At 41.0% G+C, this 23,859-nt stretch overlaps 3 protein-coding genes and 1 long non-coding RNA gene across 4 annotated transcripts; 1 reads left to right on the top strand and 3 right to left on the bottom strand.

Moving 5' to 3' along the window:
- Nucleotides 1-7,589: 7,589 nt before the first annotated feature.
- On the bottom strand, nucleotides 7,590-8,527 carry LOC141628073 (secreted RxLR effector protein 161-like). Its single transcript, XM_074441260.1, has 2 exons — nucleotides 8,204-8,527; nucleotides 7,590-7,610 (listed from the first exon to the last, which is right to left on the bottom strand). Exons 1-2 carry the CDS (start codon nucleotides 8,525-8,527, stop codon nucleotides 7,590-7,592), a joined length of 345 nt encoding a protein of 114 aa, XP_074297361.1.
- Nucleotides 8,528-11,166: 2,639 nt separating this feature from the next.
- On the top strand, nucleotides 11,167-14,420 carry LOC141627202 (uncharacterized). Its single transcript, XR_012536755.1, has 3 exons — nucleotides 11,167-11,391; nucleotides 11,519-11,766; nucleotides 14,228-14,420. It is a non-coding gene; the product is annotated as an uncharacterized LOC141627202 (long non-coding RNA).
- Nucleotides 14,421-19,430: 5,010 nt separating this feature from the next.
- Nucleotides 19,431-22,079, bottom strand: LOC141628072 (uncharacterized). The gene is made up of 4 exons (XM_074441259.1): nucleotides 21,962-22,079; nucleotides 20,674-21,314; nucleotides 20,374-20,559; nucleotides 19,431-19,838 (listed from the first exon to the last, which is right to left on the bottom strand). The coding sequence occupies exons 1-4, from the start codon at nucleotides 22,077-22,079 to the stop codon at nucleotides 19,431-19,433; spliced, it is 1,353 nt and encodes a 450-aa protein (XP_074297360.1).
- A 541-nt stretch (nucleotides 22,080-22,620) lies between these two features.
- On the bottom strand, nucleotides 22,621-23,316 carry LOC141628071 (uncharacterized). The gene has a single exon (XM_074441258.1). It carries the CDS (start codon nucleotides 23,314-23,316, stop codon nucleotides 22,621-22,623), a length of 696 nt encoding a protein of 231 aa, XP_074297359.1.
- Between the last annotated feature and the right edge of the window lie 543 nt (nucleotides 23,317-23,859).

The raw sequence follows: 23,859 nt of genomic DNA, 5'->3' as shown, positions 1-23,859 counted from the left end.
AAGTCACATAATGTTGTTATATATATATATATATATATATATATATATATATATATATATATATATATATATATATATATATATATATATATATATATATATATATATATATATATATATATACGTGTGAGTTGAAATATGTCATGGTTGGAATACATCGTAAATTGTGTGATACATGGTATAAGTTGAAATATGTCATGGTTGGAATACATCGTAAATTGTGTGATACATGGTAGAATAGTATGTGTAGTGTTCGGTTGAGATAATCCTGTTATATACGAGTTAGTTTTAATGGATAGTAATCGGACGGAAATAATCAGTGACGAGTTCCAACTCTACCCTGGACTCAGAACGAGTTGTTGTTTTGCAGGGACCGTTAACCGAATTCGTAATCTCCGACTTGTTTTAATCTTATTCGACCGAGTACGAGTGCCTACATGACCGAGTAGACCTTATTCGATCAAGTAGTTGGGTCACTTGATTGAAATCGTTGGATCTTCCAGCGAAAACTCTATCGAGCAACCCCAACTCGATCGATTAGAGGCTACTCGATCGAGTAACCAAGTCACTCGATCGAGTAGGTAGCTACAGTACCCGGATTAATAGGGTATTCAAACTCCTTATTTCTTTCATTCTCTTCTTATTCTTCTTATTACTCAATCCATAAATCTCTCTTAAAACCTTTTCTCTCAAAGTTTTGTGTAAATTGTGATTGAATCTTCTTGAAATCTCCTTGCGAATTCACTCAACCTATTTGCAACTCATTCAAGGTAAGATTGCTACTCCTTTTTCTTTGTTTTAATCAATTAGTGTATGTGGAAGTTGAGGATTTTTCTGAAAATTCGTTTTACATCAAAGTTTTTGCTTAATAGTTGTTGTATTTTGGTAAGAAGCACTTAAAATTATTGTTGTTGATGTTAGAAATTGCAAAATCAGACCGATTTGTGAGCATGTTTGGACCGAAATTTCTAGGGTTTGTCCTACAAATTTGATATTTGTTCATCTTTTGCATACCTAAAGGTGAGAATAGAGTAAGGAATGTTATTGGTATAATGTTTAGGGTTGATTTTGACAAATTTCACACAAAAAGTTTGTCTTAAAACTTCGTCTTAAAAGTGCCCCAAAACCGAATTTCGCCCCAAATTTTGTAACAATAATCCTTTTGTGAAGCTATTTTTGAGGGCTTAAGATCTCAACATTCTTAGTAATTGTTGAAACTTGGTGTTTTGAAGCTTTGAAACCGTCTTTTATGAAGTATGAGAGTAAGGTGGTTTGAAAAATTTTGTTTGTCATACAAAGGTTTACTTTAAATTGTTGGTTTTCTATCCATGAGTATTTTGAGAAGTTCATTTTGATCAAGTAGGAATCTGTTTTATGTGGCTAAAAACGTATTGAAACAGATGCCAAGAGCCGCAACTGTAACCCGTCAGAGTAAGAGATTGAAAGCCGTTGAGCCTGAAGTGGGAGAGGGGAGTCAGGGACCTACTATCCCACCAGTTTCTGAGTACCCTACCATAGTCTTTGCTGACTTTAAGCAAAGAGATGCCTTTGTTGAGTTGATAAAACGTCGTATGAAACCCACTAGGTGCATCGACACGGCCATTCTTGATGACCTGAAGATAGAGGTGGATGTGAGACATATCTTTGAGACCCTGGGTTTGGCGGGGTTGTATCATCTTAGGAAGCACTCTTACCCTTTCTTGACCTTGGAGTTTATGATCTCCTTTTCTTATGATGCGGTAGCGAAGACCGTAAAGTTCTGTCTTATGAACACCAGTTTTCTTCTGACCATGGACCAGTTTGCTTCTCACCTTAGACTTGCACGACCTGAGAAGGGATTTCTTAGAGATATCCCGACTGAGTGTAGGGCTAGTAGCTACATGCCCTGATTCACTGGTAAGCCTGGTCCTACTTCGAGTAACATGTTGATTAATGATGTCCAACATGTCACTCTGAAGATCTTCCTTCGAGCTTTGACTTGTTTACTTTATGATAGGAGGGATCTGAGTAAGTTAAACTCGTATGAGGTTATGTTGTTAGTCACCTACCTGAACCCCACCCGAATGCAACGAGTCTCCTTTAATGCCCCAGCCATCGTTTGTGCTAGTTTGGCCTTGATGGCGACATCTTCTACTCGGTACTTGATTTGTGGTGCTATTGCGACCCGTTTAGCTAAGAGATTGACTTACTTTGAGGCCACTTTGGCTCTCAAGCCTATGGTCCCGGTTGTGCCCACTATGGACATGCTTATTTCATCGACCAGAAATGGTTGAGGACTTTGGAGGGTGGTAGGTTAGCTTGGAGGGTGTAGGGTATGAGTTGGATGAAAGTACCTGATCCAGAGCATCTTCCTGTGACTGAGCCTTTGACCGCGGTGGTGGTTACATCGGACTCAGATGACGATGAGGCCGCCCCTACCCGACAGTACTACCTTATAGATGGGGGTCTTTTAGAGGTGATACCGGAGCCGACCAGGCTAGACCTGAGTACCAGGTACCTAGGGTGGGGAGAGGTCCCAGACTGGTGACAGAGAAGGTTGGTGAGACTCAGCCAGTGCAGCCCATGCCTCCACAGTACCAGTATCCAAGCTACCCTCCCTCTTTTAGCCCCGAGATGTAGGTGAGTGAACTCACGGAGAGGGTGTGCAACACTTTAGTGCTCCGAAGCCGTCATGAGATGGCGTACATGCAGGGCATCGGGACCAACCTGGCCCATGCAGTATGGTGTCGAGGTTTCGGTAACAATAGTGGAGTCTTTCACTCCTACGGAGTGGATCGGGCCACATGGGGAGTCCCGGAGAGCTATCCTTATGGGTGTCTGGCGCCATTGAGATTAAGAGGCGGCCCTGTTACAGGAGCTACCGCGGGAGGAGGCACATATGGAGCCGGCACATCTAGTGGAGGAGGAGGAGATGAGGAGATGAGGAGATAGAGGAGGATAGAGGTGGCGACCTCGAGTGATTGCTTCTTGTTGTTGTTGTCTCGTAGACTTGTGATACTTGTTTCTTTTATTTCTTCATACTTTGAATTTGTTTTTTTAGGTTTGTAACTGGCCATAAGGCCGTATTTTGTCGGATTTTTTAGACTCGTAGTGCTGGTGCATGATGTCGGGGTTAAACCTCGGAGTTTGGCTTTGTTTCTTCACTTTTGTTGGCGTTGGAGTTTGACCTCACTAGTGGACACTCGATCGAGTGCCCTCTACTCGATCGAGTACCTGCTGGGTGTGACCAAGGCAGTCTACTGACCTCTCCGTACTCGATCGAGTACGCCTTACTCGATCGAGTAGCCTATCCCGGACACGATCGAGTACCCCCTGTTGAACCCTATAGTCAATTCTTTTGAACTTGTGAGGGGAATTTGATGCTCATGCCTTTTGCCGTGTTTAGTAATCATGCTTCTGTATTTCGTATTACATTACATGTGTTATCAAGATGGTTTATGTTAGTTTCATGAGATGCCATGTTCTTAGCTAATTGCTAACCTTTCTAAACGGTAGTTGAGTTGTAATATCGAACTTGATATATGTTACGTAGTCATGTTACAAAACAAGTAAGTAATTTTCACACACATTTGGTTTGATGCCATTGCGTTTCATGAACTTGTTATTCGTTTGTTTTCCCGAAGTATATGCACATGTATACATATTATCTAAGTAATGTCAATGAGGTACTGTGATAGTTGTTAGTCCCAATGTATGTTAAAATTGTTTCGTAATGTCAAGATTTGTGGAGTTATCATTTCGTGTAATATTTGTAACTCGTCTTGAAGGTGAACTTCGGGGACGAAGTTCCTTTTTAAGAGGGGAAGAGTAATGTCGCATAAGGAAAAATGACAAATTATGACAAAAATACCATATTTTGAGTCGACGGTGGTAAAAGTAAAGTTTATTATATTGTACTCCATTTTGCTGCTTAAAATTTGGATTTTGGATGATGTGAAGGTAATGTACGTAGTTGTTAAGTGAAATCTGTTAGGTAATTTGAATTGTTACATTGTTGAGTAATATGAATGTTGTGAAGATGATTTAAATGAGTGTCGAATCTATTGTTGTATAATTGACTGATAACTTACTATACTTTGGTGATTAGTAATTAATTGTTATTAATGATTAACTGTTGGATGAGTAAATAGAATAGTGGTGCCAAGATGAGTATGACATATATGGTGTATGGAATCATGCGGTGTTAAAATTCGTTGGTAAGGTAGAAGTAACATTGGTGTTAGTGTGTTTTCTCTCGTGTGATACGTGGTTGATGACTCGGTAGGAAGTTGTATCTGATGATCATGTTTGCAGAGGTCGATGATGATGATGAGTGGTGGGCGTAAACAGATGGGTGGTATGAGGGAATGGTTGTGTTGTTCTTGTCGAGATGAGTAGGCGGCTGTTACCTTAGTTCTTCTTACACCTTGAGTTGTGGGGAAACGATGAGTTGCACTTCGGGGACGAAGTTCTTTTTAAGGGGGGAAGACTGTAATACCCGCTCTGTTAGGGACCCGTTGACTGACCTTAGATATATTTATATATATATCTAGACCTTTGTAAGCCTTATGAGTTCAATCTTCTGCATAATAACCTTTGGGTTTGGGAAGCTCGATCTAGCGGGGGCTACTCGATCGAGTAGCTCAGTGACTCGATCGAGTAGAGGTCACTCGATCGAGTAAGTCCCATACTCGATCGAGTAACGGGAGTTCAGCGGTAATATATAATTCGCGGAATCGTGAAACCAAAATCATTTCATTTTACTTCTCCTAAACCTAACTGCCGTCACATCTCTCTCCTTCACCCATAGTCATCCTTTTTGGAGCCTTCGTGAGTTGAGACACCATGGGGATGGGAAGCATAAGTCGGGTAGCGATCTTGTCGCCGGAACATTATGTATAGGTATGTCATCATCATCATCATCGTCTTCTTTAGTTCTAATTATGGTTGTGGTAGTAGTAATAGGGTTGTCGTATTGTATATAATAGGTGGTTATGGTGGTTGCTTGTCATCTTGTGGGCGTATGCGGTGTTGCTGCGGATTGCTAAAGGTAGGTTTTCCTACTCAGTACTATTGGTTATCTAATATGTCGATTGTATTGTTTACTTGATTTTGGTATGGTTGTTGGTAGTGTGGATAGGTTGTATTTGGTGGTTGTGTGTTGTCTCTGGTTCGCAAGGTGCGTCCTCGGCTGAGTGGAGTCACTTGCGGAAGTGGCTTCACGCCCTTGATTCGCACTTTGTGGAACCCGCCACAAAAGGGATGTGGACATTAAGGAACACAGGTTTGCGCTCAGTGTCGATGAGCGGGGCTTAGGTGGGAATGGCTGCGGTCCCCCACTGGCAGCGAGGATTGCTGGTTGCGGCCGTAATCTGGCAGAACTGGACCTTCGGACAGTCAGAGGAGTTTTGGTGATTGGAGGAGATGTCGGGTGCGTGTTTGTTGTATCTAGCTTTGTGTGTTCCTTCAGTCACTGACCTTGTGTGGTGTTGTTTGTGTTTTGTTCTTGTGATGTGTCTGCCGTGATACATTATGATGAGCAGTTGGTTTTAGCAGGTGGATATATGGAGTTAGCTGGGTGCTTTAGAGGGACGAGTCTACCACGATTCATGGCAGAGATAGTATCACATAGTTGCTAGATCTCCTCAGTTGTATCTTTTATTTTGATGACTAACTTGTAATAAACTTAATTGTTCTTTTATTGACGTTTGATATTTATATTCCTCGGGCAACCGAGATGGTAACGCCCTTATCTACTGGGGAAGGTCTTGTTTAGGCTCCTTGGTAGATGGGGGTGTTACAGCCGAGATGGGTTGTTCTGGCCAACGGTTTCTTAGCGGGGAGCGGGTTCTATTTTTGTTTCCATATTCCCTTCGGGGTAGTTCGCGAAAGTTCAAGACCCCTAATTAGACTCCTCTAATTAGTTACTTAATTACTTTAATTTAGTGGTTTACTGATCTAGTTACATGCATGCAAATTATAAGACATAATCTAAAATATATAAGTTGAATTTTCCTTACATTGGTTTAAGGAAATAAGAATAGCAAAAATTTTGATCAAGTTTTATCAAGAAAGGATGAAGAAAATGGTATTCCTTTTCGTTTAGTAATTTTTGGTCTAAAATTTTCATAACATGCAAATGTGTTGATTCATGTATATATAAGCAACCCAATGTGAAAGATTCAAAGTCAATCCCATGTGGTTAGGCACACAAAATAAGCCAAACCACATGCGATGTTTGTCAATAAATTTCGCTCCACTTGATATTAATTTGGGCCTTATTTTGACTTTTGACATTTGTCCCACAAATATACTTATAACTAATATATTTAATTATCTTATATAATTAAATGTGAATTTGACCATTTAACAATTTAACGTCACAATTAACTAAATAATATACGCCTAACTTTTAAGTGATATTTGACCATTATATCATAATATAATGTGTCTAATAAAACCCAATTAGCTACTTTTACAACTGCTTGTAAAACATATTAGCTAATTACCTCCGCCTCGTAATATATATACACAAAACACATTAATTTAGTAAATTAACCATTAATTACTAAATACCGTCTTATTTAATCATATTAATATAAGACATAAAATTTATTACTCAATTATCACATAATTAAATAATATATACCTTAGACCTGAGTTCCTAACTCATTATCAAATATAAATCACTTGACTAACCTTTGGTTACTATATTCAAGGAACTAATTACACTGTATCATATACAATTAATTACTTTGTCCATTAAGGCTTCATCCTATAGGTGTGACCGAAAGGGATCAGCTGAACGTCGTCGTCATGCAACAGTAATGTCTAACCCTAGCCGGCTGACCGTTACCGATATACGTTGATTAGCTAACGAGTATAATGACATATATCCCAGATATATTCCTCTAATGAGATTTAATAAGTAGACGCACTATTGTGAAGAACACCTACTCCAACAATCTCCTACTTGTCCGACACAAGTGTGCGCTACCGATTTTCTTGTCCGTTATATCTCCCACTCAATGCAAGGTGTCTTTCAAGTCGTACTTGCACTTGATCATATCATGAGTGGTTTCCTCGATCGGGAGTATAACTGTCTTACCAGAAAATCTACCATAGATCTCTTCTGAGCATGGCCACGTATTTCCAGTCACTACTCCTTGGGTGGCCCTGATATGTTTAAACCCTGACGAGGGTGGACAATTCATGTTGACCTATTTTCTTCATTCAATCACCGATCACCATGACCCTGAAGATGCCCATCGGCCTCCTTTTACGGTACGACCTAGGACAAAAACCAAAGCCAATCGAAAACTGTATTGACTCAGACAAATAGTCCCCAGTCAAAAGAATCGATTCATAGGAATATTGTAGAAGTCCTTGCCACGACCAGGCTTCATAAAAATGAAATTAAAAGGACTCTATAGATGGTCACTGCCCGACATAGTGTCTCCACTGTCTGCCTATGTAATCGACCAGTTATCTCTATGACATATGGTGGCTGAACTCACCATCGATCGATTTACAATCTAGTCACTCCGAGACGTCACCTCATTAAGTAACTAAGGACTAAATACAATGTTAATCTTGTTCATTTGAAAGGTTCAACGTTGTCTCCACAACCTCTTCAAATCAACAAAGTATAAATGTAACAATTTAGTTAATACTGAATAATTGAGCTTATGTAAATAAAACTCAAATGATAAATGCGATTATAATATATGTAAAAATTAATACAACATCTAATAATTACATATCATATAACATACAGAAACTCAAGCATTCGTCTCAATCTCATTGAAACTACATGACTATCATGTTTAGCTTGCGACAAAGGCTTGGTTAAAGGATCATTGATATTCCCGTCTGTCCCAACCTTACAAATAGCTACTTCCCCTCTTTCTATGTAATATCTACTTACATGAATTTTTCTGTGTACATGTCTAGACTTATTATAACAACCCAACCCACCACCGTCGTAACACAACCCCAATAAGATGGATGTGCACATTTAGGCCCGTTATTTTTTCCTCACTTAAGCCCAAAAGCACAAGGCCTTGTTACTAAATGTTGGGTGGAATCCCTTATAAACATATCACAAGCTCCACAATTTCCCGATGTGGGAAAACTATACTCTCAATATCTTAGGGGTGTTACACTTATTACTAGACTTGGGCTCCTTAGCTTGAAAAATAGCCCCACTGTTATCACAAAATACCATGAATGGATCTGCGGCTACATGAACTACTCCTAGCCCCTCCAAAATCTGCCGAATCCATACAACTTCCTTTGCAGCATCTGATGCTGCAATATACTCAGCTTCCAATGTAGAATCCGCAATGACAGACTCTTTGAAACTTCTCCAGCAAACCGCTCCTCCATTCAACTTAAAAACAAAACCACCTTGGGATTTCAAATCATCCCTATCGGTTTGGAAACTAGCGTCCGTGTAACCCCTTACACGTAGCTCAGAATCACCTCCAAACACCAATAATGAATCCTTTGTCCTTCTTAAGTACTTAAGGATATTCTTTACAGCCATCCAGTGATTATCACCTGGATTATTTTTGGTAACGACTCGTCATACTCAAAGCATACGAGTGTGAGATCCCTGAAAAAATCTCCTTTTTTAAAATAAATAAATATGGAGGAGTCGCCAGTAGGTTTTATAAAAAAAATACAAAAATAAGTTAACGGAAAAGGCCGCTTTTGATCCCTGGAATGGGGACTGATCCGTCACTCCGGTCTGAACAAAAGATTGCGGATTCGGGGGTAAAGGTACGGTCAGGGAAGGTGTTAGGCACCCGGACCGCCCATCAAACTGACGGCCTCTACTATTTATTTGTAATATTATATATTTGACGAAACTTAACAAACGAAAGGTTAATTATACAATTTTATACACAAGACGATATAAATTTGAGACAAAGACAAATTAATTAGGTTAGTCAATAGAGAAAATAAATAAAAGACAAAATAAAAGAATTAAAGAAAAAGAAAGAGTAGAGAAAAGCTTATTTAAATCTGGTACCCTCAGGCCTATGTAGATGTTGACTATTAATGAATTTCGACTTTGTCGTAAATTAACGGCTCTTATGCGCTTATATGGAACTGGGATAATTTATGTGAGTGGTTTGATTTAAAACTGGGATAGAATATTTGAGATGGAGTATAAAAGTATAGAATTTGTGGTCTGGTTTGATGTTGGAACTCTCGATATTGTATTTGTGTCCGTCCGTTTTTATTGTCTGTCTCTTTTTTTTCCATTGAGCTTGAGATGGGTGCGTATTTATACTAGTTTTGGGAATAAGGAAGTCTGAGGAAATTGAATAGTATGCCGAGAGAATCTTGTTTCATACGTAACCTTGTATTTCCTTATCCTTTATACTAATCTCTATGCTAAAAAGACTTGGATTCATTGCCAACTTCTATTATGTCACGTGGAAAACAAGGAAACACGTTGATCTTGTATTTTATTTTAATTAGTTTCGCACAACCGCACAATTCTACTAGTTATCATCATGATTTTGATATATGTTGGATGTCATGAAATCAAATAAAGGATTGGAATATTACTGGGCTTCGTACAATATCAGACAGAAACAAAGGCTTCAATAAAGGTGTTGGGCCATTTTGAGGGATTTATCGGGAATTAAGCGTAAAGAGCCATTTAGTTATAACATTGTCAACTTTTATTTAGTCATTTAATTTTAGCCTTATCATTGGGTACCCTTAAGGCTAGATAGACAACTTTGAGTTGTCTACAGAAGCCCCGACTTTGACCGAGTCTGAGTAAGATGAAGGTCAAAGTAGTCCGGTCGGGACAAATAAAGGATAAGAAACGTACCTGAGCCTCTTATATTACCTATCTGAAGTAGCTGAAAACTGGGACTGGTTTAGCAAAACTTTGTTTTACTAATCTGGGATGAAGCTGGAACTGGTGCAACAAAACTTTGTTTCGTTGGTCTCAAACTGGCATAACGAAACTTTGTTTTGATCAGGTCCTGAATCGATATAGCCAAACTTTGTTCAAACTTTGTCTGAATCGGCATGACAAAACTTTGTTTTGTTAACTGAATGGAATTTGGTAAAACTTTGTTTCACCAACTGAATCGGTATGGCAAAACATTGTTTTCTTGGCAAGAATGACTGGTAAAGCAAAACTTTGTTTTGCTGGTCTGGAATCTCGAGTAGCCAAACTTTGTTTAACTGGTCTGAAATCTGGAATATCTGGAATAGCCAAACTTTGTTTAGCTGGTCTTGAATCTGGTTAAGCAAAACTTTGTTTTGCTGGTCTGGAATCTGGAATAGCCAAACTTTGTTTAGCTGGTCTGGATCTGGATAGTGAAACTTTGTTTTGCTGGTCTGGAATCTGGAATAGCCAAACTTTGTTTAGCTGGTCTGGATCTGGATAGTGAAACTTTGTTTCACTGGTCTGGATACTGGTTAAGCAAAACTTTGTTTCGCTTAAGAGTGAACCTGCAAAATTTGATTTCACAAGCTCGATTGGGTGTCAGGGCCCGCCGACCGAGGATTCAAAATTTTATTTTGAAAAGGGATTAAAATGTAAAATTTTATTTTACAAACTAGGATTTTCAAAATTTTATTTCGCAAAAAGGCAAGTTCAGAAAATTTTATTTTAAGAACTCAAGTGCATGTCAGGGCCTGCCGACCAAGGAATTTCAAAACTTTATTTTGAAAAAGGATGGATAAGATCGTAAAATTTTATTTTACAAACTTAGATGCGTGTCAGGGCCCGCCGACCGATAAGTTTGAAAATTGCAAAATTTTATTTCGCAAAAAGGATAAGTTCAGAAAATTTTATTTTAAGAACTAAAATACATGTCAGGGCCTGCCGACCAATTGAAAATTGCAAAATTATATTTCGCAAAAAGGCAAGTTCAGAAAATTTTATTTTATAACTCAAAAATGTCGGGCGCAGCGCAATGAGGCTTAATTCAAAATTTTATTTTGAAAAAAGGATTAGAATATAAATTTTAATTTTACAAACTAGGATTTGCAAAATTTACTTCGTAAAAATAGAAAGGTGTAAAATTTTATTTTACACGAACATGTTTAAAATTGAATGAGGCGGACCCTTGAACAGGCCTAAATAAAATATGGGAAGAAATTGAAGCGGACCATTGACTTGAATTGGTACATGTCCTACAATTACTTTTTGAAAATTGTCTTCACAAAGATTAGGAGAGGAAAAATCTTATTTTGCTTCCAGGAGATGGAGAGTCATCTAGATGACAAAGCTTTCCATTTTGCTTCTTCAACCTCCCGAATTCCTATTTTCCTATGCCAACAATCTCGAGTTTCTCTTTGACGGGCTCCATATTTGAGATCCTGGAGATAACCATTTGATATTGGTCCCGCAGATCCAATCATTTTTGCTCTTAGGTAAATTACTCATCTATTGCAATTCGATTTTTGCTCAGAGAATTGAAACCCCAATCAATCGCCAGTTTTTTTTTTTCCGAATTGATTCTTTTTTTTTTTACTTCATTCGCTTGTTGCTGGCCATCAGAGAAAACTCCGATCAATGCGACTATCCTTATATGGGATGAAATCAGCGTGGGTTGCGCCGCAGAGGTGATCGGTGTTAGAGCATCGTTGACATGTCGATCCTGCTAGCTTCTGAGGTAGAATGAAATTAGCGGAGTTGTGCCGCCATGGCCATGGTTGCAGCTCCAGATTGGGGACAAGATGACTGATGAGCTATGTCGGATCTTAGACCAGATTTTCCATTCTTGGTACCAAGCTCTAATTTTAAGCGTAAGTGCTTCTGCCTCCTTATTGACTGACTTTTTCGTTTTGTATTTTCACTGATCAAGTCGTATGCTTGATAATGTGATTGAACTGATAATTTTACTGGTCTCGTGAATCAAGTCGAGTACTTTACTGAACTGATAGCGAAATTGTGAGATTAATGCAAATGATTAATCAAGTCGTGTGCTTGATAAATATGACCGAACTGATAGTGCAATTGCTGATGATGCAAATAAGTAATAGTATGATGCAGATGATGTGTATGCTAATGATGATTCTAATGTTTTTACGACAACAAGTACCACACTAGCTAATTGATAATTCACCTTTTTTTAAATAGACTATAGAAATATGATGTCTCCATTACTAGCCCTGCTAAGAATAAAAAAAATGGTGTTGATGATCCAGGAAAGGGGCGGAGTATTCTGAGTTTGGATTGGTATCCAGTTTCTGACCATGCTTTTAGTTCTTAGAAAACTCAGCTTACCGACTTCTATTACTAACCCCGAGTAGCTATTTCTCATCGACAAGGATATAATTTGATATTTGGGAACTTCGTATTTGATACGATAAGGATTTCTATTAGCTCTTGACTAATTAGGTGTTATGCCTATTGAACTACCTCGTTGTAAGTCCTTCCACATTTTGGTCACGGCTGCCTTCTAAATATAGTCAAACATATGCGCGAATGAGTGTTCACTTATGGCCATGGTTTGAGCTAAAATCCTTCACTCTGTGTTTCATGATAGCCCCCTGTTACTTATGTCAGCCCCCTGTTACTTCAGGTATTTTTCTATGTCAGTCACGCAGCAGTCACATAGCTAACACACATGTTTTCTTCTGTTGCTTTCTTCTCCATTTTTTTTTCGACCTGGTATGGGTTATGACTGTGCCAAATTGTTTTCTTATTATTATTTTTTTTTTGCCTTGGATTTTGAGATTCATATTGCAAAATGAGTTTTGCCTTCTTTACAGTAACAAGCTCTGCTAATTAAGCAAAACTAATAACATAGAAACAAATTACTTATGTGACCGTATAAATTAATTGTACATCCCCCGAATTCTTAGACGTTAAACGAGGGGGATAAATGGAATGGAGTAGAAGGGTCCATAGTGTTAGAAGACACTGGAGACCTGTTTGCCTCTCTCACTCACCTAAATGAATGAAAGGATCGTCCCAAGAGGAATGGAGACAAAGGAATGTTGATTGACTCGTCTGAGAGATGAAAAAGTGACTACTCTGCAATTTTTATTTGCATCTTGGACTCGAGCTTTTTTTTTTTACTAGAATTTTTGTTTTGTCCTTTTTTACTGGAAATTTTTTTTTGTCTTTTGCATTTTTTAGATTTTTGATACGGGATAAAATTGCAACTTTGGTTGGATTTTTTTTTGTCTTGTGAATTTTTGAGACCTTTGACATTGGAGTTGATTGCAAATTTGACTGGAATTTTTGTTTACTTGTGAATTTTTTGAGTCTTTTGAGACTGTAGTTGTATCTATTTGAGATCATAACTTTTTTGGTTGGACTAGTTTGGTATGTATCTAGGAATATGGTTTTAATGTTTTTGAGCTAGTTTTCTAGCCTCAATGGAAATGGATGACAATATTTGCTAAAAATGGTCGATCATATAAGTTTGTGCTCACCTAGTGGTCATTTGAGATATGAAAAATTGACAAACTTGAAAAATAGAGAGTTCTGCTCATTTAAACTAGTAGTCACATGAAGTATGAATCAAGTAGGAAAATGGAATCTCCAAACCTATAGGTCACCTAGTTAGAGACACGGCGATCAAGGAATTATCACACCACAGAGATGGAAAAGATGGTCAAATGCACGCCCTCGTTTAGACTGATTCTAAGAGGTCGATTAATCTACACTAAAAAGATACGACCTAAAGTATTTCAAGTCTATTCTACTAGTTAAGGGTAAAAAGTAGAACAAGTGACTAATAAAAAAGGACATATGCTCATTTTTTATTTATTTAACTCAAAAGGACTAGCATGGTCCTATGTTAATTAGACACTTATGTAAACTAGTGTTGTTTTAGGTAATGTAAGGAATAATCGTATGAAATTATGATTATAAGAATGAATTGTCTTATTCTATTGACATTTTTGTTCTTACTCCTAGTCTTCGTGTACCCTTCTTTTGTTCCCAAGCTAGAGTGGCTATTAAAATTAGGGTCTTGTTTACTCCTCCCTATCACAGATCATGACATCTTAGCTTTTAGAAAAACATTTTATTTCTTTTATAACAGGATTAGAATGGAGTTAAATTAAATAGTGAATGCACATGTACCTAATGCTAGCTAAAGCCAAGACCCGAATGCAAAGACATGTTCTTTTTTTTTTGTTACATGAATACAAAGGTCGAGCTAAATTACGTGCTGGTATGACTGTTGACGAGTGATTGACTGAAGAATTAAACTAATACTTTTTTGGTTTATTTTTTTTTTTGAGTGTAGAGGACCGACAAGTAGAAAGACGGACTGACCTATGAACTCGCTAAATGCAATACCTATGTAATGTCCTATGATGGTATAAGTTAAGGCTAATTAATGTACAAGTTAGTATCTAGATGCAAATGCTTGTTTGAATGACACTGATGAAGTACCATTTTTTTTATGCAACAAACAAAGTGAGTTATATTAACTATATGACGCAATTATGACTCATGCAACGGCACGAAAGTTACAAGATTACAAACAGGGAATAATGCACACATGATCCTAATCAAAGGTTCTACGGGCTCTATAGTTAGGTTTACGGGTTGGAAATTGGGTACTCACAACATTAAAATACCCGAGGGTATCTCTCCCTTTTGTGCTCCCACAGTCACATGGACCAGACGAGTTGCCAAAACGCGACTTCATGAGGTGGAAAATATGTGTAAGGCCTAGTCGGTCGAATGGACCTTCTAAGTATACAACATACTTTACCGAGGGTGAATAGGGTAGCTTAAATGGCGTAATAGTTACTTACGGAGAACTTATGCCTTTTTTGTCTTTCAAAATATAAAAGTACAAGAAGACTATACTATTCTGATAACAGACCAAAAATAAAGAGAAGATTAAACACCCACATCCATAGTTATGTAGATTAGCATTGCATGCGAAATACGGGACACGTTCACAATTTCTATTTGATTTTATCTCCTTTGTCTCTCAGATAATTTTCAGTTGTAAATTCGTTCCCTAACAAACAAATCTAGTTGTAACGAGCTTAAATTAGTTTCTTTTGAATAAACTAGAAAAAAGACAAATATATAATATTACAAATAGAGTTCAAGTCTTATCCTCTTATTAAGTCCCCAGCAGAGTCACCACTGTGAGATCCCTGAAAAAATCTCCTTTTTTAAAATAAATAAATATGGAGGAGTCGCCAGTATGAAAAAACATACAAAAATAAGTTAAGGGAAAGGCCCCTTTTGATCCCTGGAATGGGGACTGATCCGTCACTCCGGCCTGAACCAAAGATTGCGGATTCGGGGGTAAAGGTACGGTCAGGAAAGGTGTTAGACACCCGGACCGCCCATCAAACTGACGGCCTCTACTATTTATTTGTAATATTATATATTTGACGAAACTTAACAAAAGAAAGGTTAATTATACAATTTTATACACAAGACGATATAAATTTGAGACAAAGACAAATTAATTAGCTTAGTCAATAGAGAAAATAAATAAAAGACAAAATAAAAGAATTAAAGAAAAAGAAAGAGTAGATAAAAGCTTATTTAAATCTGGTATCCTCAGGCCTATGTTGATGTTGACTATTAATGAATTTCGACTTTATCGTAAATTAACGGCTCTTATGCGCTTATATGTGTTTTGGTAAATTTCTACCAATTTAGGGTTAAAGTAGTCTTAACGTTAGGTCTGAATTATGATTCGTTTGATTGTTGTATGTTAACCTGTATGAGCGACGTAAATAAAGAACACAGGCAACTTTGGTGATGCGGAAAACCCGATGTGGGAAACAACCGCGGAGGGAGACGAAATCCCACCAATATTTTCACTATAATTCGAGAGGAAGTACAGTTTGTTCGCTTGCTATGAATGCTAGGGTTTAGTTCTCGTATTTCCTGATGATCTTTCTTCTTTGCATTGAGGCTCTTTATATAGGGGAGCTCGATGAGCTAGGGTTTCTTGATTTCCCTCCAAGTTATTCCTAATTTGACACCGGGTAGGACTTTCCTTCTTTGGATTCGGCAAGAGGTTGGACTCTCGCACGCTTCTTCCGCGCAGATCAAAGCCCACATCCTGCGCTGCTTGCTGATGTTGTCACCCTGACTCCCTGATATCCTGCATCCCGCAATGCTTCCAGGCCTGCTGCCCCAAGTCCGCCCATATCCAGATTTTGGGCCTAACAGTTTGCCCCCAATTTTCCGCGAAAGTGCAACCCTAATTGTTTGAGCAGGAAATTGCAGTGTTTCGTTGAGTGACTTCTCGCATACTCCATTTCAATTCACATTTCTCAAAACCCCAACTACCCCCTCCAATTTAATCTCACCCGTCCGACTTTTTCTCTTTCATCATCATTTCATTTCCTCAAAATCTTCAAATTTCCGTCTCCCCAAATCCTCTTCGTCAACGTCCTTTCATCCGCCGCTTCATCCGTCTTCTCGTACTTCGCTTCTCTCTCCTTGTTTACCATGGCAAAGACCCGCTTAACATCATCATCCTCCACCACCATCGACCTAAAACGATGACTTCCCTTCACGGGAGTTCTCAAAAGACCGCATTCGGCGACTCCCACCTAACCTAAGAGGATATCCCTAGAATCAAAGCCCCGCTGGATTGGGTGATGACGTGGTGATCCTCATCCCCAAACCCGGTCGGAAGCGGACATCTTCCGTGCGGGGTGGATCCGCTATACACTTACCCCTTCGCCCTTGGCCTTAGATTCCCTTTTCCCTTGATGATTCAAGAGTTCATTCGTCGAACTCCTACCCATGGCCCAAATTGCCCCTATGCATGGAGAATCCTCTTGTCCACCGTTGCTCGAACAACGGCACCGGGCGCCGAAATGGACTATCAGATCTGGCCCATAGGTTTGAGTGTCGGTCATTGGGCCATGGCCAATACACTTTTAGGGCTGTGGAGAAGACTGAGAATTTTCTTCAGTCGTCTGCCAAGGGGAAGGATGATGGGTGGTACGAGAATTTCTTCTATGTCAAGCTTGACACTCTTCCCATTCACGTCGATTACTTGTTCGAGAACTGGGTTTTTGCTAAGAGTAAGTATATTTCGCATGTCTTTTCTTGATTGCTCTTGTCACTCACTGTCCTTACTCTTTGATCTGATGCAGAACTCAAGAACCCTGAGAAATCTGAGGACGAGGACACTTCTGTTACCAAGCTCTTTTCCATTCCTGAAGACCGTAGCTGTTTCCCCTTCTACTCTCTGGCTTAGCCGACTCCGCTACTGAAGAAACCATGTCTTCTGGTAAATACCCTTCAATTTTTAGGAACCTCCTAACCCATTTGTTCTTTATTCTAATCCCTTGCGTTCTTGTGACACTGTAGGAAGTGCTAGACCGTCTGCCTCTGAGATCCTGATGCGCCATGCCAAAAAAAGAACTGATGATTCCTCTAACTCCCTTGCCTCCTCAAGAAGGAGATCCTCCTCTAGGCCTGCTCTAGAGCCTATTGAAGTGACCCCAATATCGCGTGCGCCTGGGTCCCCTATTCATGCTGACGAGCTGCTGTTGCGCCTTCCTGCTAACTTTGGGGATGCAGATCAGGCCAACTATTGGCCTGCGCTGGAAGGGTTCCTGACTCCGGCTTGCTCTAAGGAATTTGACTCGACTGCCCCCCAGGAGATGACTGACCTGGCTGCTGAACACTGCTTCCTTGTGAGTCTTCTCTCACTATCTCCTTTCTCTCTTTGCCCCTGTGCTTTCCTGACTCTCGGTTTACTTATTGCAGGCTCTTCAATCATCTCTCTACCTTCGTAAGATGTTGCAGAGAGCCAAGGTTGAGTGCTTGGCTTCCGTGGGGAAGAATAAGGAGCTCACAGCTACCTGCGCCAAACTGAGGGAACAGCTCCATTTGGCTCTAAAAGAGAAGGAGGCTGCTAAAGACCAGCTGGCGAGGACGCGGGAAGTTAACTGCGTTCTGACTTCTGGGCTGACAAAGGCGGAGGCCCGTGCTGAAGAGATGGCTGAGCTAGCCAAGAATGTGGGAGCCTACACTGCTTTTGAAGGGCGGATTGACTTCATCCGTGCTTATACCGAGGGGAGGCACACATACTGGAACCTGGAGGAGGAGCTGGCCGAGTTTGCCCGCGTATTTCCCAATGGCATGGACCTGAGCGCCCTATTTCCTCCTGAAGCTAAAGCTGCTAACCCGGAGCCTGATGTCATAGCCATGGATATCTCTGGAACCATCTCTGGGATTGTGGAGGAGATCCTGGCGGGGAAGACTGGTGATGGCGCCACTGCAACTCCTGAGGCTGTCCAGGCACCTGCAATGGAGAAGCAAGTAGAGCACGGGAAGAAGAGCAAAGGTCAGGATGTAGTTGTCGAGAGGATTGACCTCTCTTAAATTTTATTTCAAATTATCTGGGGACTTGGCCCTGTGTGGCGCAAGTTTTGTAAAAAACTCTTTTTTATTTTCTTTCTTGTTTTGGCTCGTTTTGTGCCTGCCGGTGTGCAGGTTTTGAACTTCTGATGGCGCCTGCTAAAGGTAGCAGGTGCCTTAACTTAAAGTAGCTCCGGGCCCAGGTTTTTAGGCCCTACTTTTGTTATACTTGCGTTTTTGCCATTGATTTCTGGTGTTTTGATTCCACGTAGGTGTACCCAGGAAGCTGACCTGGCTCCAGGTGCACAGCTCCTGCTCCTGGTGGCAGACTTTTGATAACATATTTTACCCATGACGTAAAATATCTTATCACTAGGGTTAGCTGATTAGAGCGTACCTTCATTGAATGTTTCTGACTAACAAGGAATGTTGCGTTCCTTGTGGTTCCAGACGTTTGAAATCCGTGCGTGCACTCTTTGATCTACGACATAGCTATGGGATTACTGAGTTAACGTTAAGGTATGGGTGGTCTTAGTATGTCGTACCCTGCGCGCTACCTCGGCGTATGCTCTCCATGTGGCTTGACTTAAGATAAACGTCTTCGTAGCCTCACATGGCAGGGGCTGGACCCTCAAAGTGTTCCTTATCTGACAAGTAACCAACATTAGTATCAAAGCCTTTCTTCGTAGAAGCATTATAAAGTCCTAAGTAGTGCAAATTACCTGGTGCTATCTCATGGTGTTCCAGGGCAACACCTGGATTCAGGAAGCCACAGCCTGAACTACTTGGTTTAAAAACGGCTCTATTTGGTTAAAGGAAAACTAAGGAAGACAAAAGAAAAAGTTTTTGGAAACACACAAATACCTAAAGCATATACTAACCCCCACCCTTTTTTTTTTTTGCTTCACGGACTTTTGAAAGGTCCTTTATACACTAAAGTTTTGGCACTTTGTCAGACAAAGTACCGTTTCAAGTGACGGATGTTCCAGGGTTTATCCAGGATTTGACCGTGCATGGTCATCAACCTGTATGCCCCATTCTTGATAACACTTTCGACCTGATACGGCCCTCCCCATTTGTAGGCAAACTTGCCTGCCTTGTGGTTCTTGGTATTTTCGAATACCCTTCTTAGTATGAGGTCCCCTACTTAAAGGGTCCTGATTTTGACATTCTTGTTATATGTCCTCGCCACGGACTGTTTATACGATGCCATACGTATGTAGACACTTTCCCGCAGCTCATCAACTGTATCCAGGCTCCTGGCCATTTCGATCTTGTTTTGCTCTACCGTCTGACAGCCGTATCTGTGCATGGGTACCAGAACTTCCGAGGGTATTACAGCCTCTGCTCCGTACACAAGGCTAAACCGAGTTTGGCCTGTTGCCATTTTCGGTGTTGTCCTGTCTGACCAGAGTACCAATGGTAGTTCATCCGCCAATTTTCCCCCCAGCTCTTCCAGCCGTTTTCTGAGGTTCTCCACAATGATTTTGTTGCTAGATTCGGCTTGCCAATTGGTTTGTGGATATCTAGGGGCTGATTTTCTCAGCGTTATGTTCTATCGTGCACAGAAGCCTTCGGTGTTATCTGATATGAACTGGGACCCATTGTCGCATATGATTTCGGATGGTATCCCAAATCTGCTTATGATGTTGCGCTTGATGAAAGAGATCACCTGCTGTTCTTTTACCTCTGTCATTGCCTCTGTTTCAATCCACTTTGAGAAGTAGTCGGTCATAACTAGCATATATACTCTGTTTCCTGGAGCCCTGGGCAGCTTACCCACTATGTCCATGCCCCACATCATGAATGGACATGGAGAGATAATCGGATGCATTGGTTCGCGGCTGGTGGATTCCGGAGCCGCCTTTTGACATGATTCACGTTTAGCGTGATTTCTGACGTCTGCGCGCATGGTAGGCCGTAAATATCCTTGTCTCAAGATTTTGTTTGGAGACTTCGCCCTCCAGCCGTGGTTCTCGCATTCTCCGTGTACATCTTGCAAAGATCGTTTCAGCCTTCCTCTTTGCTTAAGCACCGAGGCATGGTCCCGCCAATGATTTTTCAAGAGAATATTATCAATCATGATATACCGGGAAGCTTTTATTCAAACTTTGTGCTTCCTTTCTATCTTCAGGAGTGTCCCATCCCTTAACCAATTTAGGTATGGAACCCTCCAACTGCATCCCCGTCGTCCTCATGTGGGAAACCAGCGTCCTGGCTCCCTGTGCACACTGCATGTGTACATCCTCTTTCACCGGTCTCTGATCTGGCTCCCTCTGGATGGTTGGGGTCAAGACATGGGTAATCGATATGTTTGATAGTTCTGTGGGCTAGAAGGTGGATCCTAACGTGGCCAGTGCGTCTGCCTCCACGTTCTGCTCCCGCGGCACCTGAGTTATCTTGAATGTTCTAAACTTTAATTTTTGCTCTGTGGCTATCTTCAAGTCGGCTATCATCTTTGAATCACGTGCTACATATTCGTTGTTTACGTGATTTACCACAAGTAAGGAGTCATTGTATACCCTCAGGTTCCTCACCTTGAGCCCTGACTCCATCTGCATCCCAAGTATAAGGGCTTCGTACTCAGCTTCGTTGTTGGTTGCCTTGAACTCACACCTAATAGCTTGTACTATCATATCTCCTTTAGGAGATCGAAGGACCAAACCTACACCAGCCCCTCTTGCATTTGAGGCTCCGTCAATGTATAGGGTCCATATCTCACCATCCTGATTCCCTGTTATCGCCAGCATTCCCTCTTCTGCCTCCTCATGGGTGGCAGGGCAGAAGTCACAGACGAAATCTGCTAGGGCTTGGGATTTTATCACCGTTCTGGGTTTAAATTGCAAGTCATAGCCACTAAGATGTACTGACCATTTAGTCATTCTGCCCGAAAGTTCAGGCTTCCTCATAATAATCTTTAGCGGGTAATTGGTTATTACGTGGATGGTGTGAGATTCAAAGTATGGCCGCAGTTTATAAGAAGCATTAACCAAAGCCAATGCTAGTTTTTCAAAGGAAGTGTACCGGGTCTCTGCAGGAAGCAGAGACTTGCTAATGCAATATACGGGATGCTGCACCCCTTCCTGTTCTTTGACTAAGATCGCGCTTACAGCTGCTTTCGTGACTTATAGGTACAAGAATAGTGGTTCCCCTTGCTCCGGTTTTGCGAGTAATGGTGGCGTGCTTAGGTAGCTTTTGAGTTCTGCGAACGCTTTTTCATGTTCCTCAGTCCATTCGAATTTCTGACTCTTCCTCAATATATCATAGAACAGCTTACACCTCTCTGAGGCCCTTGATATGAACCGTTTAGGCCGCCACCTTCCCCGCTAATCTTTGCACATCCTTTGGCTTCTGGGTGATTCCAGCTGTAGTATTGTTTTTATCTGTTCCTTGCTTCAATTCCTCTCTGGGTCACCATATACCCTAAGAATTTTCCTGAGGACACCCCAAACGAGCACTTAGATGGATTAAGTTTCATTTTAAACTCCCTTAACGTTTGGAAGGTGTCCGTCAAGTGCTCCATGTGAATTTCTGCTTTTTTGGACTTCACTACCATGTCGTCTATGTATACTTCCATGGTCTTTCCTATTTGCTGTTTGAACATTTTATTTACCAACCGTTGGTAAGTGGACCCGGCGTTCTTTAGGCCAAAGGGCATGACCTTGTAACAATATATGCCTCTTTCTGACATGAATGCTGTTTTCTCTTGATCTTGTGGATGCATCTTGATCTGATTATAACCGCTCCAGGCATCGAGGAAATTGAGTACCTCATGTCCCGCAATAGCGTCCACCATTGCATCGATATGTGGCAGTGGGAAAGGGTCCTTGGGACAAGCTTTGTTTAGATCTGTGAAGTCTACACACACCCTCCATTTGCCGTTCTTCTTGGGCACCACTACTACATTAGAGAGCCACTCAGGGTAGCTAACTTACCTAATTTTGTCTGCTGCCAGGAGACTGTCTACTTCTTTGTTAATGACCTCATTTCTTTCTGCCGCAAATTTTCTTCTCTTCTCATTGCAGGGTGCACTTGGGTTCACGCTAATTTATGCGAAATAACGGATGGGTCTATGCCCACCATATCATTGTGGGACCAAGCGAAGCAATCCATGTTGTTTGAGAAATGAATCGGTGGTCGCGACTTTTTCACCGCAAGTTGCCCCAATCAATACCGTCCTATCCGGTGTGCCTCGTCTGTGTGTATCCGGTCCAGTTCCTCCGAGGGAGGCTCCTTATATTTTGTCGAGGTGCCCGGTTCGTAATTGCTATGAAGGGAGCTTGGTTGTAGCCTTGAGGGCTTGAGCGTAGCGGTTTCGGATTCCTCTCGATCTTCTTTTATCGTGACTGCACCCATGGCGTTGGGAACTTGAGACATTGGTGATATGTTGAGGGCACCGCCTTCATCCGATGCAGCCATGGTCTTCCTAGTATCACGTTGTAGGTGGTTGGACCCTCAATGACTAGGTATCTCACTAGTTTATTAACTCCTTCAATATATGTTGGGATGGTTATCTCACCCACCGAATGCGCAGTTTCACCACTGAATCCTACCAGGGGCACAGATTTCTTTATCAGGTTCTCTTTATCAAAACCCATGGTTTTGAGGGTTTCGAGCATGATGAGATTCACAGAGCTCCCTGTATCCACTAATGGTTTTCGTACCGTGCAATTGCCAACGGATAACGTTATAATTAGGGCATCGTCTTGTTGCTCTGCACGGCTTTCTATGTCAGTCTCGTCGAAAGTTACCGGGGGTAAATTGCTCTGGCTTACCCTGTATGAAGTTTCTAGATGATCCCCTTTACTTCCGGTGGCTTTCCTCTTAGTGGCGGAATATGTCAAACCTGATAGCTCGGATCCTCCTGTTATCACGTTAATAATTTTCGTGCATATGGGTGGGGCAGAAGGAAGCACCTGATTTGCTGCTTCCCTCCTGTCCTGCTTGCCCCCACGTGATAGAAGGTGATCCAAGTTTCCCTTACGTACCTGGAACTTCACTTCCTTTCGCAACCTGTAGCAGTCTTCTGTCATGTGACATATGTCCTGATGCCATTCGCATCTCTTCTTCTTTGTCTCTCGCGTCGTTGGGTCGGCCTGGGTGGGAGGCTTTGGCCACCTCACCCGATCACCTGTGCTTCTAAGTGCTTTCGCAGTCCTTCCATTCCGTGTTGAATCCGTATTCGGATAGCTTAGGAGGATGCAGAGTCGTCAATTTTCCGAGTTTTTTCTCGCTATTCTCCGATATTGGGTCCTTTGTATGGCTTAGCTCGTTCGTCTTTCTTTTTCATTTGTGAATTTCCCGCTTGTCTTATCGAAGTTTGCTACTCCCTTTCGAGCTCGTATGTCTTCTTCTAACCTTAATGCCGATGTAGCTCTCTGTTTGGACTTCTTCGAACCTCTCACAAGGGTACATAGTTAATTCTTTTGAGGGTCGGATTCCTTATCCAGCCCCGCCCCGAAGGCGTTGATGGCAAAGTGGACATATCGCATCCTCGTATTGAGACTTTCTCTCGCATTGAACTCGGTGACATAATCTTTGATTGATTCACCTATTTCCGGACGATCTGTATAGGT

Source organism: Silene latifolia, chromosome Y (genome assembly GCF_048544455.1).
Source record: "Silene latifolia isolate original U9 population chromosome Y, ASM4854445v1, whole genome shotgun sequence".
Lineage (NCBI taxonomy): Eukaryota > Viridiplantae > Streptophyta > Magnoliopsida > Caryophyllales > Caryophyllaceae > Silene > Silene latifolia.
Note: the sequence above shows the minus strand (reverse complement) of the source record. Positions and strands in the feature narration are given on the sequence as shown.

Excerpts from the sequence above, each read along its gene's own strand:
- LOC141628073 (XM_074441260.1), bottom strand. The coding sequence starts at position 8,527 with ATGGCTGTAAAGAATATCCTTAAGTACTTAAGAAGGACAAAGGATTCA. Across the intron at positions 7,611-8,203 it reads TAGCCGCAGATCCATTCATG|AGGTTGTGGAGACAACGTTG; the intron begins GTATTTTGTGAT and ends GTTGATTTGAAG.
- LOC141628072 (XM_074441259.1), bottom strand. The coding sequence starts at position 22,079 with ATGGTGGACGCTATTGCGGGACATGAGGTACTCAATTTCCTCGATGCC. Across the intron at positions 20,560-20,673 it reads GAACATTCAAGATAACTCAG|AGGGAGCCAGATCAGAGACC; the intron begins GTGCCGCGGGAG and ends CCAACCATCCAG. Across the intron at positions 19,839-20,373 it reads GTTTGAATAAAAGCTTCCCG|AACATAACGCTGAGAAAATC; the intron begins GTATATCATGAT and ends TGTGCACGATAG.
- LOC141628071 (XM_074441258.1), bottom strand. The coding sequence starts at position 23,316 with ATGACAGAAGACTGCTACAGGTTGCGAAAGGAAGTGAAGTTCCAGGTA.